The sequence below is a fragment of the Dermacentor andersoni genome, chromosome 2, assembly GCF_023375885.2.
Source record: "Dermacentor andersoni chromosome 2, qqDerAnde1_hic_scaffold, whole genome shotgun sequence".
Classification (NCBI taxonomy): Eukaryota; Metazoa; Arthropoda; class Arachnida; order Ixodida; family Ixodidae; genus Dermacentor; species Dermacentor andersoni.
The window spans coordinates 245,497,294-245,520,844 of record NC_092815.1 but is presented as its reverse complement, the minus strand read 5'-3'; the positions used below and the strand labels follow the sequence as shown (position 1 = coordinate 245,520,844).

The following is a 23,551-nucleotide window of genomic DNA, read 5'->3' as shown; positions in this document are numbered from 1 at the left end:
TCCGCGACGTTCTCAGCGCCCTGAAAAAGCAACAGCTGACTGACGAGCTGAGAATCCGTGGACGTCCATGCAGCGGCCGCAAGGACGATCTTGTGACCCGTCTGCAAAACGACAACACTCGCCTCCAGGCCTTGCTGGACACGTCCTCGGACTCAAAGTCGAGCCAGACCGAAGCTGATGGCGACGACCACGAAAAAACGGACTCAAAGGCGCCGGCTACGATCGAGAGTCTGCGTGCACAGGTTGACCAACTGCGACGGCTTCTAACCCAGCAACGAGGGTCACACGCTACGAGTGACACAACGGGGCACCGAAGTCAACGCAGGCGCAAGCTGGGGACGAAACGGGCTCCCAACGTTTCGACGGGATCCAAGTCCCCACTACGGCAGCGAACCAACGGCCTGCAGAAGTCAACCGTGGCGCACCTCCCAAGCCCTCGCCGGAGAACACCACCGCCACAGCTCCAGAGGGTACGCCAAGCATGATTGAAATTGTGGCCATGTTCGCACGCGCGCACAGCTGCAGATGGCGGAAGCGTTGTCCAGAATGTCCGCGCCAGCTCCGCCCGTGCTGATCCAGTCTACGAACGATACCGGGACCGCCATCCCCGAGTACGACGGTGATGTACAACGAAATGTCCAAACGTGGATTACGCAGGTGGAACGTATTGCTGCACTGACCCACTGGTCCCCATCATTGACCCTCGCAACGGCGGCAACCCGGCTGCAGGGTGCCGCAAAGGACTGGCACAGCTCTTATGGCATGGCTTGTGAAACGTGGGACCTTTGGAAGGAAGCACTGGCCTCTTGTTTCGACGGAAGCTCCCAATGCAACAGTTCTTGGACCTGCAAGCTTCACGAAAACTGCGCAATTCGGAGACCCTAGTGGAGTACATGTACTCTAAAAATGCTCTACTGGACATGTCTCCGTACCCGCTAGCGAATGAAGAGAGAATTTCGCTGATACTCAGCGGGATCGAAGACGACACTTGGGCGAATCCTCTCGCTGCACAGCCCTGCAGCAGCGTCATTGATTTGATAGACCGCGCAGCGCTGCTCGACACTAGGCGGCGTAAAGCAACAACGCAAACAGCGCACTTCCGACAATCTCAAGCTGGGCAACAGAGCCAACGAAACCATATGAGGAGCAGCTTCGAGAATAGAGCGGCAGCTGACGACGGACGCCCCGGGCCAAGCGATGAGTCAATGCGGCGCGAACACAGAGAACCAGCTCGAGCTGCGCGAGCACGAGCCTGCTTTAACTGCGGCAACATAGGACATTTGTCGAGGGAGTGCACCAGACCCAAGACGGAGGCCACAATCCACGCGGAACGACCCCGAAAAGCCAGATATGACGCAGGCAACGCCGGCACAACCTCCAGGCAAGCCAACTGCTTCCTGCAATCGACGGGCGGCACCGTACCCATCGTGACGGGCTTCGTTGAGAGCCGACAGGTCAGAGTCTGCATAGACAGCGGCTCCAACGTCTCCGTCCTCGGCGAGAGCTCCGTGGGCCCTGAGGGTCATCCCCGACCTTGGACGTCTCCCGAAACGATAGAAGTGCTCGACCGGTGCATCAGACCGGCGAGAGTGGCGACTCTGAACGTGACCGTCGGAACATCGACCGTGCTGCTCGAGGAGTTGGTGATCGCGCCCTTGCCAGGTGCCATCGACCTGATTCTTGGTTTGGAGTGGCGCCGCGCTGCGAACGTTCACGTCACGTTCCACACCACTAACAACGTCACCCTCGTCCCGGTTCAGGCATCGGTGAGTGAGCCATCGGGTGACGCACCAAGCACAGTGCGCAATTGCGTCAGAGAGACCCTAATAACAGCATTTAGCGATCGCAGGGCCCTAGACGAACTACCGGCGAGCGATATCGGCTTCGTACAGCTGAACACGAAGGACCCCGGTCCTGACGAAGATTACACCAATCCGATTGAAGAGGCAGTATCCAAAATGTCGCGCGACGCAAACGCCGACGAACGAGATGAGCTGCGCTCAATTCTTCATCGTCACCATAAGGCGTTCATCACGAGGAAGGACGCGCTGGGGCTCTGCGCTCACGCTAAGCACAGCATTCTTGGAATCTCAGCGCTGACACCCGTTGTTGCAATCGCACCGCTGGCACGAGTTGTTGCAAATGGGTCGCAAGCCCCAAGGGTAGCGTTGGCTTGGCGGCCTGGGGCACAACTGGAAGCATCCGAAGGTCCTAGCAAAGCATGAGTCGACTGCTAACAGAACAACTTGTTTATTCTAGCATCGCAAAAGAGCGGGCGGTCAGGTCGACCGAAGTGGAGAGACGGGAGAGCACGTTACTCGACAGAAGAAATCGGAGCCTCTCTCTTGGCGTCCGGGGGCAGCTGCTTTTATACTCTCGCAGTTGAGGGGAAGGAGGAACGCCTCGTCAGAGGCGTACGTGATGCGGGGCACGGACAGGCTGAGAGACATGTTGAGACGAGTGTAGTGACGCATCCGCCGAGCCGGCGCCGGTCAGACCTCCTCGCTTCACACTTGGGGAGCTCCTCTCCCCGGCTGCCGCGCTTTGACAAGCGTGGGCACCAACATGCACACACACACACACGCACACTTGAAGACACGTGGCATTGAAACATGCCTGGACGCGCTTGGCGGGGAGGCGTATCGGCGGCGCTGAACGGGCCAAAATGTCCGCCGCTTTGAACGATGCCCCGGCGTCCGTTGCATCCGCGCCGGCTATACCGCGCGACGTAGGCGAAACGTAACAGACCGCCCCGCCGGGGGAAGGAGATCCCGATGGTCAGGGGACTGCATCCGCTGTCCGGAGGGATGTCGCTCGATGATGCTCATAACCGAAGTCGGGCGTCCTTCGGCGTTTCTTGAGCGCAGCGCACAGAGAAGGCCTCGTTCTCTCGTTCAGGTTCACACAGGACACTGCAAAGTGACTTCGGGAGAGTTGACATTTTTGTTCTCGTTCCCGGCAAGCGTTAGAACTACGCCGAAACTCAACCGCTCAGTCAGCAAGCACGAGACAACCCTCACTAAGCCATGCCAGGCTCTTTCCCCTTTTTTTACTACTACCTAGTTCCTTACAGTAGTCTAGCAGCACCCAGAACACGTCCACAAATTGGAAAATTGCACTAGAAAGCACGTCATCACTTTGAAACACTAAACAAAAGCAATATGTTAAAATATGTTAAAAATCCTGCCTCAGTAAGAAAAACATCAGTAACAAACAACTCTTAGGCTGATTCCTACGTTAGGGGCTTCGGCTTAAGCCATCGGCGTTACCGTTGAGACTCCCCTTTTTGTAACGCACCTCAAAGGAATGTTGTTGCAAAGCGAGGCTCCAGCGCAGGAGGCGGCCATTTGTGGAAGAGATGGTCTGCAGCCATTGGAGAGGGCAGTGATCCGTCTCGAAGCATGCGAAGCGGAGATCGCAGCGAGCGACCGTACACCAGCTCAGCTGGCGAAAACCCCGTAGCCGCATTCGGCGCGGTCTTTAATGCCAACGTCACCCCAGGCAGACACAGCTCCCAGTCAGTTTGTTGTTCAAACCACAATGCTCTCCACACGCGCTTCATGACGGAGTGGAGCTTCTCAACGGAATTCGACTGTGGGTGGTACACTGAGCTGTGTAACAGCTTTACCCCACACCTTTCGAGAAAGGCTGTCGTCAAAGGGCTAGTAAACACTGTGTCCTGATCTGATTGGATTTCCGCAGGAAAACCAACTCGCGCAAATATCGACAGTAGTGCATTGACTATCTCAACTGAGCTGAGTTCTTTAAGCGGCACTGCTTCAGGGAACTTTGTCGCTGGGCAGATCACAGTCAAAATGTGTCTGTACCCCGTGGTTGTTACCGGCAGAGGTCCCACTGTATCAATAACGAGCCGTCTAAAAGGCTCCGTAATGATAGGTACCAACTTCAACGGCGCCCTCGATTTGTCCCCTGGTTTGCCCACCCGCTGACAGGTGTCACATGTCCTCACAAAGTGGTCTGCGTCCCGAAAACACCCTGGCCAATAGTACTCTTGCAAGAGACGGTCCTTAGTTTTCTTAACTCCTAGGTGTCCGGACCACGAACCCCCATGCGACAAGCGCAACAGATCCTGACGGTAGCACTGAGGCACGATCAGCTGATCGAACTCCACTCCCCTGCGGTCTAGATACTTCCGGTACAGGACCCCACCTCTTTCCACAAAACGAGCATTTTTCTTGGTGATACCTTCCTTGACATTGCAGCGTATGTTTTCTAGGCTGCCATCCTTTTCTTGCTCGGCTATCAAAGCCAACCGGCTGACTTTTAGCAACCTATTAAGGCACCGTACGTGAGCTCAGTCCTTGTCACAAACGTGTCGACGGACGAGGGGAAGCATGTACGTACCGGGCGCCGTCGCAAGGAGCAAGAGAGCCGCTCGCTAAAGTCACGACAGTAGCCACCAGGGGCCGCTTCGTGACGTCACTAACTCCGCCCTCACCGCGATCTATCGCGAGTGGAGCACCACAGCTGACAACAGGCTCGGAACGAGGAGACAGCGTGCCTTAAGGATTGGAGAACCTAGGTGAAATGCGCCCGCGCAATGGCGCGTTGAATTCCCCAAATCTCCACATCCTCTTCTCCTTAATTCCCCCCTACCAGTCTGGCGATGAAGCTGGTAGGGGCTAATGCACCAAAGACAATTGAGCCTTTCATGCACTGGTTAATTGCTCCCTCAGCCGTACTCTTGCAAGAGACGGTCCTTAGTTTTCTTAACTCCTAGGTGTCCGGACCACGAACCCCCATGCGACAAGCGCAACAGATCCTGACGGTAGCACTGAGGCACGATCAGCTGATCGAACTCCACTCCCCTGCGGTCTAGATACTTCCGGTACAGGACCCCACCTCTTTCCACAAAACGAGCATTTTTCTTGGTGATACCTTCCTCGACATTGCAGCGTATGTTTTCTAGGCTGCCATCCTTTTCTTGCTCGGCTATCAAAGCCAACCGGCTGACTTTTAGCAACCTATTAAGTCCGTCTGACGTAGGCGCGATGAGCAAATCTGCAGATAGCTCTTCTAACTTTCCCGTGTCGGGCATTTCCTCTCCAGTATCTGGTGCCTTTAACGCTACAGGCTCAATTTTATTCAGTTCGGGCGTGCTCTGAATATCAGCTTGCTGCGCCTCTGACCCTTTCTCATTGTTCGACAACGTCGGCCCCGTAACTACCGCCTTTGCAGCGAGCTCCCGAACCTTCGATCTGGTTAAGGCCTGAACGCTAGCCTCACCAAACAAAAGCCCCTTCTCGCGCAGGAGGTGATCGGACCTGTTCGAAAATAGGTACGGGTACTGGGGGGCAGCATAGATGACACTGCCGCCTCCGTCTCAAGTGCTCCGAAAGGTCCTTCATTAAGCACTTTTGCTACGGGCAGACACACGCTATGAGTTTCCACGGCTTGCTTGATCCATGCACACTCGCCCGTGAACATATCGGGTTCTACGTAAGAGGGGTGAACTACATCCATTGTGGCTGCGGTATCGCGAAGCACTCTGCACTCTTTCCCGTTCACGAGGAGGTCTCGCATGTAAGGCTCGAGAAGCTTCATGTTCTCGTCAGTGCTGCATAATGACAAAAACACGACTTTTGCTTTTGTTTCTGGACACTGTGCCGAAAAGTGACCCGGCTTCTGACACGTATAACAAACGCGCGCTTGCCTCGTCTCGAACCGCTTTCTGCGTTCGGCTTCGGTTGCCACCGTCTCCTTACGTTCGGTCGGACTGCTTTCACTCACATCCGCACTACGTGTGTCCCCCCTTGCTCTCATGGGTGTGAACTTCGGCCTCTCAAACTTGGAGCCAAATTCACCCTTTTGACCGTCCTTAGCTCCGCGAGCCCGACGCGTCACAAACTCCTCGGCTAGCTCAGCGGCTCTAGCCACCGTGCTAACGTCTGGCCTATCCAAGACCCAGTACCGCACGTTCTCAGGTAACCGACTATAAAACTGTTCCAGCCCGAAACACTGCAGAACTTTCTCGTGGTCACCAAACGCTTTCTCTTCTTTGAGCCACTCCTGCATGTTTGACATTAGCCTGTAGGCAAACTCTGTATATGACTCACTTCTGCCTTTCTCATTTTCCCGAAACTTCCGAAGGAAAGCCTCCGCTGACAGCCTGTATTTTTTTAGCAGACTCGATTTCACTTGGTCGAAATCCTCTGCCTCCTCTCTCTTCAAGCGAGCGACTACGTCGGCCGCCTCGCCGGGTAACAAAGTGAGCAAGCGCTGTGGCCACGTTTCCCGAGAGAACCCCTGCTTCTCGCACGTTCGCTCAAAGTTAACCAGGAACAAATCAATGTCCTCTCCAAGCTTAAACGGCCGCATCAGGTCAGTCATTTTGAACGATACTCGTTCTCCTGCACCGTGTGCCTGACTTCCATTACGAGCGCGTTCTATCTCTACCTCGAGACGCTTCATTTCCAAAGCGTGTTGACGGTCGCGCTCTTTTTCTTTCTCTTGTTGCTCTCGCTCTTTCTGTTCTTTAAGTTCGCGCTCCTGTTTCTCTTTTTGCTCTTTAAGGTCGCACTCCCGTCTTTTTGCCCTCTCCTCAATGGTCTCAAGGCATTCCGACAGCTCGTCATCCTCAGCTTCTAACTCAAGAATAGCCCTCAGCAGTTCTGGTTTTCTGAGTTTGTCTGAGACATCCAGACCCAACTCTCTTGCAAGCTCCAGCCATTTCGGTTTGCGCAACGACTTCAAATCCATGGCTGCTCTGAATGCTGCTTTCTCTACTGCCTACTATTGTCTTGCCGCAAACTAACCCGGCAGCAACGACAACCACAATTACCAGCTCTGTTTCTGACACTAACAAAAGCCTGGAAAAACTCAGAAGAAGAAAGTCCTGCACTCACCAAACCTCGCAGCCAAGAATTCAGCGCAGTCGTTCCGCTGCAGGCAACCATTCATCACACAGGGCTCGTTGAACTGCTCCCGGATGGTCGTTGTGCTGCTCAAAATTACAGTCAACTGCATATCTTCGCTGCTGGCCTCCGTTGTCGCGATCTCACCGCTGGCAAACAGTTGTTGGAATCTCAGCGCTGACACCCGTTGTTGCAATCGCACCGCTGGCACGAGTTGTTGCAAATGGGTCGCAAGCCCCAAGGGTAGCGTTGGCTTGGCGGCCTGGGGCACAACTGGAAGCATCCGAAGGTCCTGGCAAAGCATGAGTCGACTGCTAACAGAACAACTGGTTTATTCTAGCATCGCAAAAGAGCGGGCGGTCAGGTCGACCGAAGTGGAGAGACGGGAGAGCACGTTACTCGACAGAAGAAATCGGAGCCTCTCTCTTGGCGTCCGGGGGCAGCTGCTTTTATACTCTCGCAGTTGAGGGGAAGGAGGAACGCCTCGTCAGAGGCGTACGTGATGCGGGGCACGGACAGGCTGAGAGACATGTTGAGACGAGTGTAGTGACGCATCCGCCGAGCCGGCGCCGGTCAGACCTCCTCGCTTCACACTTGGGGAGCTCCTCTCCCCGGCTGCCGCGCTTTGACAAGCGTGGGCACCAACATGCATACACACACACACGCACACTTGAAGACACGTGGCATTGAAACATGCCTGGACGCGCTTGGCGGGGAGGCGTATCGGCGGCGCTGAACGGGCCAACATGTCCGCCACTTTGAACGAAGCCCCGGCGTCCGTTGCATCCGCGCCGGCTATACCGCGCGTCGTAGGCGAAACGTAACAGCATCAATCTCAGGGACGATATCCGTCGCGTCAAGGCCATACAGATCCTGCCCCGCGACCGCCACTTTATGAGAGAACAGGTCAGTGAATACCTAGCTAAAGGGATCATCCGACCGAGCCAGAGCCAGTACAGCGCGCCTACCATTGTTGTGGATCAACCACACCACCCCACCACGCCCAGACGAATGGTCCACGACTACAGAAAATTGAACGAGAAAAACATCAATCCGCCTTACCCGATGCCAATCATGGAAGATGTAATTGACGACATCAAGAGAGACGGTTCGAAGTGCTTCACTGTCTTGGATGTGAAGTCGGCCTTTCTCACGGTGCGAGTGAAAGCTGGCGACATTCACAAGACCGCGTTCGTAACGCCAGACGGAAAGTACGAGTAACAACGAATGGCCTTTGGATTTTGCAAAGCTCCGCAGACCATGCAGCAAATAATGCGCAAAACGTTTGATACCTTGAAGGGAACATCCCATTACATGGACGACATCGGCCAGGGAGCAGTTACGGTCACTGAAGCGCTGTCATTACTCGACGAGGCGCTGAGTAGGGTCGTCATCAATGGTTTGAAGATGGACGTCAGGAAGTGTCAGCTTCTCCGGGACCGAGTCCCATTTCTGGGCTACGTTATCTCCGCAGACGGTCGAACCCTAAACGAGGCGAGAGTCGCAGCCGTGAACAAGTTTGAGCCTGAGAGAAGGGGAAGAAGTTGTATTCGTTTCTGCAGTTTGCTAACCATTACCGCAAGTTCATACCAGAGTTTTCGAAACTCACACACCCACTGCGTCAACAGGTCTCGAAGGATGTGCCATTCATCTGGAAGCGAGCACACCAGGAAATCGTGAACGAAATCAAGAGAGCGTTTAAGAATCCTCCGCTACTGGCAAGCTTCTGTTCAGACTGCCCAACGCAAGTACACGTCTACGCATCACAAACCAGACTCGGGGCGATACTGACCCAAACGCAAGAAGGAAGAGAATGGGTCATCGAATACGCAAGTCGATCTCTGAACAAGCATGACAGAGGGCGCCTTGGACACCGAAGAATTGACATCGACGGACACGTGCGCCTGAGGACAGTCGCAAATTTTGGGTAGGCCGTGTGAGCGGCGCGCACTCTCATAAGTTAGCCTTCACGCGTTTTGCGCCGACCTGTCAGGCAGCGTGCTCCACCGCCGCAATCCCGCAGATCACGAGACGCCCCGCATGTTACTTTGCTCCCCGCAAGAGACCCTTGAGTAAACACGAGGAAAGACTCTTCGCGCCGATGCACTGCCATGGTTCCCGGGACTGTAAGAAAAGACCGACGAGTAGACACGGGGGTTCGAGCGAGGCGAGAGAGAAGAGCCGGAGGCCAGCCGAACCAGAGAAACGGCACAGGAGACGCACGAGAGACGCGGCCGAGGAAGGCAGCAACACGCTTCAAGCCGACGCTCTGCAGATAATAAACAGTTTTCATTTAAGCAAGAATCCAGCCTTTTTCATTGATGTCACTAATGTGGCTACCGAAGGAATATCTAAGAAAACGCGAGACGCCTGGTCCACTGAGAACCATACGCACACTGCTCGGTATCCTACACCGGCGAGACAAGACTTTCCGGATAGGTTGCGCTCAAGCGAACGCGGTGCAATCCGTCGAGGCCCCACAGTGATGGCAGCGAGTGGGCATTGTTTCTTTTTCTCTTGTGCTAGCCAGAAAGCGTCCAAAACAGTGCCAGGTAAAAATTCACTCGGCCAGAACAAACCGAACGCGCACTGAAGTGCGCCGCGCGGTCGTCCGGGCAACCCGAGAAAAAGGTATGCGCTCTGTCTGGCTCTGGCAGCCGGCGGGTATGGTAACGAGAACGAAAAAATTGAAGAGGCTCAATGTGTACACGCGAATAAAACTCAAAGCAGAAACAATAATAAAGAACGTAGTTACCTTGGCTAGTTTTAGTGTCTTGACATGGATGCTTTGGCGTAGGTGAAAAAAAAATATTGGTATTTTTTTACGTGACATGACGGTACAAATGAACCACCACAACACTTCGTCTCATCGGACCTCGCTGCGTGCTTTGTCAACTTGTCTGATAGCGTGTTGATTTGGCTTGTCTCGTTGTATGTTCCGATGTAAGACTTTAGAAAAGTCAATGAACCTTTGGCGTCCAATGTTTTAACAGCATTAAACCCACAAAGTTCCGCAACTGAAAATGTAAAGCACTAGTTTAGAAATGCCAATGCACCTTTCACTTCAAAAGTTTTTTATGTTTATACCCTTAATGTTTCGGAATTTACATCCATGCGCTCCGTAGATTTCGCGGCCTCCGCGAGGTGCCGCGGCGAGCCCGTTCGCCATCAAAACGCCCTTGAAACTTAATGCTCGGATGGGGCTGCTTGGCGTTATGTGACTCCCGGTACATGAGCGTTGCCGCGAAATCCAGCCCGAGTTCGCCATGTTCGCGGTGAAATGTCTTTTCGAGAGTGAAAAGTACATTCTAGACAAAATCCAGAATGATTTCCGGTGCCGGGGGTTGCACTGATTGGAGGTGCATGGACAGCACGAAAAAATTTCGGGGGGCGGGGGCTGTAGCCCCATAAGCCCCCCCCCCCGGCTGCGCCCCTGGTATACAAATGTTTTACAGCAGAAATGCCAAGTCGGCCTATATTTTCTAATAACAACACTCCTACCGAGTCACAATTTAAATTCAATCATCCTGTCAATCATCCCCACCACCCTCCCAAGTTTAGTTCAAGACACGCCGCCCTTCCTTCAAATTATCGACATCAACGCCAACCAAATCCTTTCGACAGTTCAATTTTAGTCACCTTGGATATTTCGGCGTTTAGCAGGATTATTGCCGCCAACCATGAAACTTTACTGTCAAACTTCACGCCTGCAGCACGACCACCTCTACCACTATGGTGCCTTCATTCACTCCAGGCTCTTCTTGTTATTCTCGATATCAAAAAGAAACGGAGATCTCATCTTTCGCCCTCAAACAAACCGTGCTTTCATTCCTACATGATAAGCATAAAGAACGCATCCACGTTTACGCGGACGGCTCTGTCTCCTCTAAAAGTTCAGCTGGAGCAGTGGTAATTCCCGCAGAATATGTCACCCTCAAGTTCAAGACGTCTTACATTACATCATCGACGGCTGCAGAACTCGCAGCTATCCGTGCTGCTCTGGGGTTTATTGATAAAAAATGATCACATTCATGATCAACATATGTGACTCGGAGGCAGCTCTCCATTGTCTGATGTCCCCTTTCAACCACGGACCTAATGTGCAACTAGTTGCAGACATCCGACTACTCCACCATCACGAAATCAACAAGGGACACAACATTATCTACCGGTGGATAACGGGTCACTGCAGAATTTCGGGTAATCACAGTGCGCATGACGCCGCCCGATCGGCCCACGATGGTGCTCATGTTATACCAATACCACTGTCACGAACGGATGCAGCCACAAGTCTTCGCTTCCTTACCGACGAAGTTACGCAGAATCTGTGGAACACCAGTGAATTCACGAACGCACGTGTACACAGATTGGATCCACGTCTGCAACTCCGTCTACCACCAGCGTTACCACGAGCGGAAGTAACACTTCTGTGCCCCCTGTGGCTCGGCGTGGATACCTCTCGTGGATACCCATACCTATCGCCGCTTCGTGGCCACCGCTTCGGTTCTTCAGCGCTGTCACAGAGACGATTGCTACTTGGACAACGCCTGTATCGACTGTCGTACTTAGATATCTGCGTGATGCAGAACCTTCTGCGGCACCGATGGCGCCGTCGTCGACCACTGGCCGGAGAAGTATAAGCGGGTGAGCAGCCACAGTAAATGGGATACCACAGTGATGCTCACGAACATAATTCTTCACTTGACAGGAACTGCGCGTGTGTGACTTCAATACCACGAAAAAGAACTCCGTGACTCGGTTACCTGCAAGCAGAAACTGCGAGCTCTCTACGGAAACCACTGGGTCGGAAGGCCGTCGCCAAGAAAGAGCTGCCATCACGAGTTCAGACGTCTACCGAAGGCTACGTTGCCTATATACAAGCCTTCCTGGCACTCTGTCGCAAGGCCGATGCTGAAATACCGGAGTCTGAAAAAGTCGGGCATGTCTTAGAAGGTATGTGTATGAACTGTACTTCAGTTAATGGCATTATCACGGAGAGCAAATTTTCGAGCAAGCGAAAAGCCGTCGTATTTATCACTCATTTGCGTGACTTCCCAATATGGCTGTAACATTGTGTTGCGAAGACCGACAGGACTCTGCTTCGCGGCAGCAAAAGCCGTCAGAGCAGCTGACAAAGGTCATGCGCAATGAGCTGGAAGCCATGTGTCCAGCGGCTCTGTAACCAGAGGTCAACGAAACATGCGCACCTATCGTTCTCTTTGTTCAGACTATTGTGCGCCAAGAACTCGGCAATGTGGGCTTGCAGTCGGTTTGCACTGTGGCCAGTTCCCGGCCAACCGAACGTTTTTTCGCGCATACTCAAGTGCAATGGATCCCTCGATGTCCTCGCAACATGGCGGAGTGGTGAACACCACGTGATCGACCTATTTGCTTCAGTTCTCGCCGCATTGGTCCCGTCACCCGATAGCGTCGCAACGGGGTGGTCCTCGATGCCGTTCTCGAACAGTCCTCGTCAAGACGGTGGTTTGCGCCATATCGAGCCGCAAGCCAAGTCGAACCTTGTGGTGTCTTAGGTCTCACAGGAGTACCGACCACCGCGGGATCGAGCTTAGCGAGCCACCGGGCCGCGTCAGCCGTCAACCTCTAGCGCCGCTGCAGCGAGCTCAGGCCACAAGGAGCTACCGAGCGATGCACGCAAGACCACAGTATTGCCCTAAGTTAACGGAAACCGTTTATTGTATCCGGCGGCACCCGACGCTGCACGAACGCCCAGTCCTGGGGCGGCGGGGAACCAAAGGGGTCCCGCACCAAGGGCGAAAAAAACAGTCAGGGGCCCCTGGAGCACGTCGCTGCGAGAGCACAGGCTCAAGCTGGGACACGCCGCTAGTAAAAGACTCGGTGACTATGCTACTTGCTCTCGCGATAACCAAAGGGCCAACTCGCTAGAGCTCGGGCAATCTCCTTCGGCTTGGGCCTCCGATAAGTGCGGCTCAGCGTGGTACGACCTCACGCGAGCACTAGGCACCCGTTCTTCGGCTTTGCGTCGGGATAGGATCAACATGAGGTACGCGCTTCCCGCACGGGCAAAGGCACCGTACGTGAGCTCAGTCCTTGTCACAAACGTGTCGACGGACCAGGGGAAGCATGTACGTACCGGGCGCCGTCGCAAGGAGCAAGAGAGCCGCTCGCTAAAGTCACGACAGTAGCCACCAGGGGCCGCTTCGTGACGTCACTAACTCCGCCCTCACCGCGATCTATCGCGAGTGGAGCACCACAGCTGACAACAGGCTCGGAACGAGGAGACAGCGTGCCTTAAGGATTGGAGAACCTAGGTGAAATGCGCCCGCGCAATGGCGCGTTGAATTCCCCAAATCTCCACATCCTCTTCTCCTTAATTCCCCCCTACCAGTCTGGCGATGAAGCTGGTAGGGGCTAATGCACCAAAGACAATTGAGCCTTTCATGCACTGGTTAATTGCTCCCTCAGCCCAGCAAGTACTATTAACACTTTCTAAAAAAACGTGGAAGAAAGAAAAACACACACATATAGAAACTAAGTCAGGTAACAAGAGGAGGGACGGACGGATTTTATACACGCGCGTTTCTTACAATAGTTCGCTCAGCTCACCCATTAATGAGGCCATGTGGGCGGCCTCGTCCGACGATGGGTTCCCTTGCGGCGCCGGCAACGGCGGCCCCGTCGTCAGTGCCGCGAACACCGGGCTCTCCCGCATGCGTCGGTGCACAGGGCCGCAAGGTCCGCGTCCGGCAACGGAGACGACTGTTGTCCAATCGGGACGCCCACCCGACGGCGCTTTTTCTCCGCCACCTTCTTTGTGCGCGCCACGTGTAGGTCCCCAGAGAAGTGACTCGGGAAACAGACCGTAGTGCTGCACGTGGCAGAAAACTCCGTCTCGGGCGGTGCCGGCATTTGGGCCCCCCCAAGTCGCAGGATCAATTTTGGCGATCGTGCGGCCGCGGAATGGCCAAAGCACACGGTCCATCGGCAGCCCCTAGGTCACCCTTGTCTGTGTCTTCCAAGGCGCATCGGTGGCGAAGCTCCTGGGTGCCTCCTGAGCTTCCTGGCTTGTCCAGGTCACCTCGATCCTTTTGGTCCCCGGTCGCGGCCTTGAGCTAGCCGCAGGGGAAGACGGTCTCGGTTATCGTCCGGGTCTGTCTTTGGCCTGTCGACGGTGAGGGCCACGTGGCTCTCCTCGAGCGGCCATGTTGCCTGGAGCCATCCTGCAACCTACGTTGGTGCGACATCCTGCCAGCAATGACACTGTTGGTCAGGGGAAACCCGGAGGTTCACTTGCCAGCGTGGCCGTGTCAGCCGGCACGTCATAGTCCTACGCACCAATAGTCTAGCCGGCAAACGCTCGCGCGTACTCCTGGCGGTCACAACGGGCGCTGGTCGCACGTGCACTGATCACTGAGCGCACAAGATGCAGGTAGAAAGGGGGTGTCCTCTACATCGCCGCGCTTCGCGATGTCTTTTCTTTAACTTCCCTCCAAGGGCCAAAAAAAAACGGAAAACAGACAACACCAGAAGCAAGAATGTTCAGTATCTGTACGACTAACGAAATTATACAACTGTACACGGGAACATTAAGCACACTTAAACATTAAAACAATAATGAAACTCTGCATACATACAAAAAAAGCACGCTGATACAACACACTGCCACAAGACTAGCAGAAACTAGGCTGCGGCCAGCTTCTTTTCGTGCACTGGTGGCAATGAAGCTAGCCCACTGAGGCTAAGCAATATTACCGAGGGCCTCTGGTGGCGGAAAGAGTCAGCCGTCAGGCGCGATATCACACAGGTCACTGTTTCCTCAGGTTGTACCGGTGCGTGGTCCGGATGCGGTCCTTCACCCCGAGTGTGCCCCGTTGCTCGCGGGTGGTGCCACTGGGCACCGGTGCGAGCTGGTCGGACCGTGACGCAAAGGCCTTCAGGTCGACGATATGGGCACGGCTAAGTTTTCCCGAAGGGGAATCCTTCAGCAAGTACGCGAGCGGAGACCAAACTTTCTGTACGCTCTTAAAGAAGAGGTAGTTTCAACTGCCTCTTTTCGGGTTGCATCTGCTCGTCGCACATATAATGACCTTTTGGGTGGTCACACGGACTCTTGGAAATACAGTACCGGCGACTCCCTCACAGTACCGCTGACTCTCTTCCACAAGACCTACTGAGGTGTATGTATTACTCCCAAAGCAGGAGTTGGTGCGACTACCTCAGTGGTCCATGCAAGTACCCCTTCGTATTCAGAGGAACCCCTTTGGAATGGCAACAATGACCCTTCCTAGGGCAGTCATCTGAAGACTGACAATGGTGGTGTACATGATTACCATCACAAGAGTTGGTGAAAATACCTCCTGGTACTTAACCAGATCGTTTGCAGCAACTGCTGTGACCTCTGCCTGGGTAGTCAATAGACTATCTCTATGCTAAGATGGAAGCTCACAACATAATAGATTTTAGTTTGCATGTGCAACAAATGCCTAGTTATTCAGCCGCCATTATATGTTATGATAAGCTGCAATACTATAAACAACTAAACAAAAGACTGAGCACATAGCACTGCAGTGAGTGAAACACCAAAAGAAAATATTTCACTACTATTATTGTATTAACCTCAAATGCATCAATGCACTATACCTGGCAAAAACAGAAGACAGCAGCCTTATTTGCTAAATTGGAATCAAGGGCCAACCTTGAGAAACACTATGCTTCAGTTTACAAGGCATACTAAACAGCTGCAATATGTCCAAGCTTATGAGCTAAGGTAGCATTTCAGGCATTTGAACAAGGATTTAATCCTTTGCCACGAGAACGGCCTCATTTATTTCAATATGCCATGCAGGCATACATGGACAGAGGAATTAAATTTCAATATTGATATTAAGCGACAAATTTACAATCTCACCAAATCAAAGCAATCATACAGCATCGATGCTAATGGAAGAAAAGAAATATGCCTAAAGACCAGATAAATGCAAAACCGGACATTATAAATAGCGCCAGTTCAATATCCCCATGGTGCCTGCATAGTAAGTACATCCCATTATGTTTCAAAAGTGCAACTTCTTGGCCATCATTTCATCAAATTTGTCAAAAAAGACTGGTGTCTCACCTCCTAAATGTTTGCGTTAGCACTGCCTCCATGTTTGCGTCAAATACTGCCTGCTCCGGTTAAGATCTGAAAGAACAGCACAACTATTAAAACTTTGTAAACACTTTATTCAATAAGAATGTGCACACATCGCAGTCACCTTTAGCAAGAGCACATATAGTGATCACAAGGAACACTTATTTTTATAAGCAGAGAATCCAGTTTACAGCAGGAAGAGAAGAGCCTGAGAATAGCTACAACGCATCCATTGATGTTCTCTTCGAACGAACCACAAATGGCCTTGCCATCAGGTTATATCACAAGCCCACGCATGTGGATACACAATAGACAGAACATATTTAAATAAGTATAAGGATATAAGCATAAGTTTACTTTCCAGATTCAACTGGAGGGTAGGTTTTTGGCAAAAAGCTGCCTGCACAGCTTAACTGTGCCCAGAAAACCCCTACAAGCAGTAGCACACGAGTGGTACAGGAAATCTTCGACAGACACACAAACAATATTCACATTCAATAAAAAGAAACATTTACAATTTTTGCATACAGAGTCTAATAATCATTGCACAAAATTTGAACAATAAAATCGAAAATCGAAACGCTGAAATGGTCATACATATGTTCAGAAATAATAAAGTAATAACCAAGCAAACATGCGACATCTACTAGCAAAGACCAGATCACATATCAACAAAATATTTCCGCAGCTCAGCTATGCTATATCCTTTTGTATGTTTATACGTGTTTTGAACATGGGGCAGGTTATAAGACAATATTTGTAATTTATAATTAGCGCGAAAACATGGTATATTCCGTGTAATAATAGGTCTTGTGTGTATGTTAGCACGACGCGTGTCCAAAGGTGCCAGAGTAGAATAAAAATAGGCAGTGGATGCCATTGAAAAATAAATTTTTGTAACAAGATAAAGTTATACAGATGATTGACGTGCGTAATGTTATGTGCTTCAAAAGCATACTTGGAGGTAGTCGTATTATCAACATTAGCGATTATTTGAACAATTTTCTTTTGCAATACGAGAACCCTATTTATGTTTGTTTTTGTCATTGTGGCTCATACTAAACTGCAGTAGTTAAGGTGAGAATGTACATAACTTCACTTTGCTGTTAGTAATTTGACACAACAGCCGTCTTCCAGTAATGGGGCTCACTGCTGTGAGCTTATAGCATAATGCCCTCCAATGTAACATTTTCACATTAAATCTACAGAATGTTTCTATTATATGTGAATGAAATGCAAGCTGTGATTCTATGGGGGAATGGTACTGAGCTAATGCCTACTAAACAATCTGTGTAAGTGTGAATGACAGCATCATTAACAGGACTAACATGCTGCTTTGCAAGGAGTCACTCCATCTCAGTAACATCAAAAGCGGGTTGCGCGCATCACAGAGATGAGACAAAGTTCCAAATAAGGGCCAGAATTATGTAGTATTGATTATTGATCAAATAATGCTTACTATGTTCTGTCAAGTTAACAATGCCACACAAAACAGCTAATTATAATGGCTGCTGGCAACTCAGTGCTGTGACATACCACGTCTAGCGACTGCCACATAACACATGATCCTTATGTAATATTCTTCTGGCACTTTCCTTTTGCAGCAAGCAGTTAAAATATTAAAGTACTGCAATGCCCTCGCAAAGGAGTGTTATTCCCGCGTAGTGGGATCAAGACCACATAATAAAAAGGACACCACAGGTACAGTGTAGATGAAGTGTATTCTGCAGCACTGTATAAGTGCTGAAGCTTCCTTCCTGGTACTGCTAAGTGATTTTCATGCTGCCTAGTTCCTGTTCGTGGTCTCACAAAGATTGTGGAATGATCAACACATTGCGACTAGAGTCGCTAAAGTTATACATTCACATTCAATTGAACCACTTTATTTCTTTAACTCTTTAATGACCACGCATATAAATACAAAACAAATTATTTTATACCTAAATGTGGAATAGACATCGAGAATAAGTATAATCAACGAAAAGAAAGGATATTTTGTAGAAACTCCTTTAGTAATATGGGGGAAGAAGTGGGCTTCTCCCCAAGCGCCATATGGCTGCGTTTGTAATTTGTAGAGAGCTCTTTGCATATGTGTACTATAGGTGTACATTTCCTCGCATTGTGTGTCTGAGGTCTCTACAGCAGGAGATCTTGCACCGGTCTGTCTCCTCTGGCCGTGCTTTCCAAAGAAAACGAGTCCCATGTCTATTTTTCCCCATCCCGTGTTCCTGCTCTAAACCGCCAAATGACACTTGCTCCCAGTGATTCAGTGTTGGCTCAATACGTTTAACAAGAAACTTGTTACTCAATGCCAATAATCAACAAGAAAAAATAATATTTTTGGTATGCTGTATGCAGAACTCATCACTGAAGGGTTACAACAACTCAATTGTCAGAGTAGCATAGCCACACACGTTTCACTACATCTTAGCATGTATATCAATATACATTACACTACGAATGCTGCATTACTAGTCTATAAATGCATCTACCGCTACATCTTGAACAAATGTTTCACTATAGGTTCAAGGTGGCGATGCGATATGATATTTTGCTTCTTTGATCACCTACAAAATCACTGATGACAGCATTGCAGATATAGTTGCTATAGCCGAATTGCATATTTCCGTTTTCTGAAGAAAAAATGTAAATGAAACGAACAAGTACATCAAGAGAAGCAACTAAATGTTTCAACTAAGCCACATTACAAAGAAAGGAGAGTCAGTTTATCTAATGAAATATGCATGCAAACTTCTAACTGATCACCCATCTTCGAAATCCAGATTTTGAGCATGTGTCACAACTTTTGCTTGTCTTTCTTGCGTTCGCTTCTGCATCGACTTCAGGGCATCCTGGTGGCATTCGCTATTGCATGTTTTTGTACTTGTTTCTTAGGCACATATACCAGAAACTGTAAACACAGTACACAGTTAAGCATGGAGTTGCCCTAACCTTAGCTTGCTTTTTGCGCTATTTCCTTCATGTTCCAAAATGTACCAAGTGAGCTATTTTAGCACACCTTTCCACACAATATCTGAGAATTACTTTCAGTATTGGCGTTGGTCAAAACTTTAATGCATAAAAATGGCCACACGAACAAAAACATATTATTTAACCGAATAAATATTTAGCTGAGCATGCAATTAATTTTACAAGAGGTGGCCGTATGCATACCAGATGCAGAGGTGCTGTTGATATCTTCATATTTAGTTAAGCTGCAAAGCTTTAAAAACACCACATCTCTACTCAATCACGAGCGCACAGACCTGAACAGCTGCAAGCAAGGATGGTCACAAACTTTACAAAGTACTAAGAGAGGCTTTGGCAGCATGCCGAACGTAAAAAAAATTATGGGGTTTTATTCGCCAAAACCACGATCTGATTAAGAGGCATGACGTAGTGGGGCACTCTGGAAATTCGGATCACCTCGTGTTCTTTATTGTACGCCTAAATTTAAGTACACGGGTATTTTTGCATTATGCCCCCTTCGAAATGCGGCTGACATGGCCAGGATATGCTTAACATCTAAAAGTGCAAAAGAAATCAAAATAAACGAAAGTTATGAGAAAATGCTCTTACATAGCCAAGGCTCAATGTGTCCCTCAGTGCTTGGTACTGGTTTACGAGGCTCCTTGCAGCAACATTGCACAATTTATTTGGGTACCTGATGTTTATAAAAATATGCATCAGCCTTGCACATAAAACAATACACAAAAACAGTATGCAACAGCAATGTAGCGCAACCAATTGCATGAATATCAATCAGTTGAACTGTGATTCATCAGATGGGAGAACATAAGTAAACTGCACCATTAAAGCATTAGGTGCGTGATGAGACCGAAGTTAGAGAATTGATCAGATGGATTTGACTCAGGACAGAGGTAACATTTAATCTAGCCCTGGAAGTAGTAGTTTAATCTTTTTGTCCTGCAATGGCCAAGATAAACTGATAATCATGACCAGAGTTCACAAACTCTTAAAATACTTTCACCAAACAAGACGTTATAAAAGGTTTTAATTAATATTTCAAATTAGCTTGTTACTAAAACATGCACACAAGGGTAAATTAGCCATGAATGCAAACTTCAAGGAGCATCTCCTATAAGAATTTAGCAGGGCAGCTTATTAAGCTAGTTGTTGATCCATTATCATGAGTGTACAGCGAAAAGATTAAACGAAGACGTAGACACAAGCACTGACTACCAATGAAGGTTTTATTGCTGAATGCACACAATAGCGACATAGCTATCTGAAAAATAACTACTAAAAAGGAGAACAAAGCAGACCATCAAAAGGCACACGAAGAAATGTAGAGTTGCGTAAAAAATGTTGGCCTTAGGTTTGACTTCCCAGAAACTTGAGCTCTCTTTCTGATAAGGCAACGCATGGCTTGCTGATGCATGTACTCTGTTCCCATGCTAATTGTGCTACTTCAAGTATGATATGGGTATGACCATCCCTGTGCTTGTGAATAACTGACATTCTTTCAAACCAAAGAGTGCATGATTTTGGCTTCTAGCGCGAAGTTAAACACGGACACAGAAAGGAGCAGACAGGACGAGCGCTAACTCCTAACTAAATTTTTATTAAATCGAAGAACATATATATAGGTGATTGCAAAAACCGCAGCAAAAGAACATGACAAGGTAAAAAGCATCAGTTTAACATATCAGGGGGTATCGAAGTCAAAGAACAAAAATTACTTGAGATTAGTACACGTATTGCGAAGGTACTGAAATTCGCAATCTAACAGAGACAACGAAGCATGACTGACGAAAGTGTCTCCTAATCTTTTTATGTGAAATGCCTCGATAATTTCCCGCGTGGTTTGGCATCTGTGTCTAGAAAGAATTTTCGTGTCTTCAAAGAAAGGTTTGCAACCACAATCGAAACAATGTGCCGCTAAATGTGATGCATTGGGGTTGTTTAGTGAATGTTTGTGTTCTTTTAGTCTAATGTTAATGCACCTGCCACTCTGTCCAATGTAAGCTTTCCCACACTCGAGTGGAATCTGATAAACTATACCCGTGTTGCAGGGCACTAAAGGGGAGACATGTTTAACTCCGCAATCATCTTTTCTTTTTTTGCCTTCCTGTTCAAGTCTCCTATTTATCAAAGGGCACATGTTAGACAACTTGCGTGGGGCCGAGAAAACGGTACTGACGTCATACCTATTGGCCACATTCCTTAAACCACGGGATAATCTATGTATGTAGGGTACTACAGCAGACTTTGTTTCTTTTTTCTGTTTTTCTTGTTTCTTACCGGGGCGTTTTACCCATTTTACAAGTTTTTCGCAGGTTAGTGATAATAGATGGACTGGATAGCTAGCCTTTCCAAGCCTTTCTATCTGTTGTGAAAAACTTTGTTGCATATTGTGCGGACATGACTTAGTAATGGCAGACCTAAGAGTTGAATAAGCTATCCCCTGTTTAACAAGTTTAGAATGGCAAGAAGAATATTCTAGCAGTGGCTTCTTGGCCCTAGGCGAATAATGCCAACAGACATGCTCATCCTGGAACGTTAAGCACAGATCTAGAAACTGTAATTTGTTGCCCTGGATAATCTCTAGCGTGAAACCTAGCCCCCACCACATTCCCTAAAAACTTTTAAAATATCCGTAGCTTTCTTGGTGTAGTTATCGCGAGAACAAAATACCAGATAGTCGTCTACGTATCTAAACGCATGCACCGCCAATTCCTTAAGATTGTTTTGTAGTTTTCTATTAACGCGACTTAGATTAATGTCACTCAAGACTTGCGCAACTTTAGAACCAATACAAACTCCCGATTTTGGTACATGGGCACGGCAACACAGCCGTGACTATGTCACCCAACATACCGCTCTTTGTGCAGGTCTTGTATGCGTGCAATGCCTTCGTCGTCAACGGGATAACACCTCTCTCGGACGGTGGATGCTCGGAGCTTCGCTGCGGCATTATCGCATCGACGCGCATGAACCCGGACAGCGATTACGCTACAGCGTTCACGGAAAGCTGCACGGTACTGCTGCCAACGCCACACGTGGAAGCCACCTTCTGCGCATCTTCGTCGAGCACAATGACCACGGTATCCGCCCCCAACAAGGACCTGCTGCTGCCTATAAATTGGAGCGCACCGAGGGACAGCTTCAGTGGGCACGGCAACACAGCCGTGACTATGTCACCCAACATACCGCTCTTTGTGCAGGTCTTGTATGCGTGCAATGCCTTCGTCGTCAACGGGATAACACCTCTCTCGGACGGTGGATGCTCGGAGCTTCGCTGCGGCATTATCGCATCGACGCGCATGAACCCGGACAGCGATTACGCTACAGCGTTCACGGAAAGCTGCACGGTACTGCTGCCAACGCCACACGTGGAAGCCACCTTCTGCGCATCTTCGTCGAGCACAATGACCACGGTATCCGCCCCCAACAAGGACCTGCTGCTGCCTATAAATTGGAGCGCACCGAGGGACAGCTTCAGTGGGCACGGCAACACAGCCGTGACTATGTCACCCAACATACCGCTCTTTGTGCAGGTTAGTAATGCGAAATACTGTTTCCGTAGTGACGACCTTTGTCTTATAGTGTTGCCGTGCCCACACACCATGTTATGCAACTTTTCGGAGTGTCTATCGCTTGTGGGTTTGCTTCTTAAGCTGTCGGGCGACGTAGAAGAAAATCCTGGACCGGTAACGGAAGCGATGTTTGCAAATGTAATCCAGAACCAGAAAGAGATCCTGTCGAAACTTACTGAGGTTCAGTCAAATCAGGCTAGCTCTGAAACAAGAATGCTTGAAATGCAAAAACGACTTCTTGCAATAGAACAGAAACTACAAAGCTTTGACGATACTCAGCTCCGGCTCACAAACGTTGAAGCGCTTGTTGACAGGTGGGATGAAAGCGCGACGAGCCTTGTTAGACAGGTTGATGATTTGGACAACCGTTCTAGAAGAAATAATTTAATAATTAGAGGCATGCAAGAAGGCGTGCAGGAGAATGAAGTTGCACTGATGAAAAAAGTCACTGAAGAAGTTTTCAGAGACATTCTGAAGGTGCAAGTAAGCTCCATTGAAAGAATTCACAGGCTTGGAAAGAAAACACCTGGTAGAAACCGCCCAATTATCTTTCGGCTAGCGGACTTCAGGGAGAAAGTAAAGATTTTGAGCAATTGTACCAAGCTTAAGGATACAGAGATAAGCATTAGCGAAGATTACTCCAAACGTGTAGTAGAATTTAGAAAGAAACTGTGGGACTCGTGTGCCGAGGAAAGAAAAGAAAGTCGTAGGGCCAAACTTGTCTTTGATAAACTGAAAATTAATAATATATTGTATGGATGGGATGAGGATAAAAACTTGAGGTACCAAACTTTGAGGGTAATTGAAACTGGCAACTGACTCCAACAAGGTAAACAGGATGGCTTTAAGGTTATAAACATAAATGCGCGGAGCATAATAAACAAAACCGATGCATTGGAAGCTGTGGTTTTGGAACATGAACCTGACGTTATAGTCATAACGGAGACATGGTTACATAGCAATATCAAAGATGCCGAAGTCGTGCCAATTGGTTACAAAGCATT

The 23,551-nt window shown here is 49.4% G+C and overlaps 1 protein-coding gene across 1 annotated transcript; it reads left to right on the top strand.

Annotated features, from left to right (window-relative positions):
- Positions 1–546: 546 nt before the first annotated feature.
- LOC126539681 (uncharacterized) lies at positions 547–23,366 on the top strand. The gene is made up of 3 exons (XM_050186538.2): positions 547–776; positions 1,382–1,766; positions 21,843–23,366. Exons 1-3 carry the CDS (start codon positions 547–549, stop codon positions 23,364–23,366), a joined length of 2,139 nt encoding a protein of 712 aa, XP_050042495.2.
- The last annotated feature ends 185 nt before the right edge of the window (positions 23,367–23,551 follow it).

Excerpts from the sequence above, each read along its gene's own strand:
- LOC126539681 (XM_050186538.2), top strand. The coding sequence starts at position 547 with ATGTCCGCGCCAGCTCCGCCCGTGCTGATCCAGTCTACGAACGATACC. Across the intron at positions 777-1,381 it reads TATGGCATGGCTTGTGAAAC|GCAAGCCAACTGCTTCCTGC; the intron begins GTGGGACCTTTG and ends CACAACCTCCAG. Across the intron at positions 1,767-21,842 it reads TCGTCCCGGTTCAGGCATCG|GTCTTGTATGCGTGCAATGC; the intron begins GTGAGTGAGCCA and ends CTCTTTGTGCAG.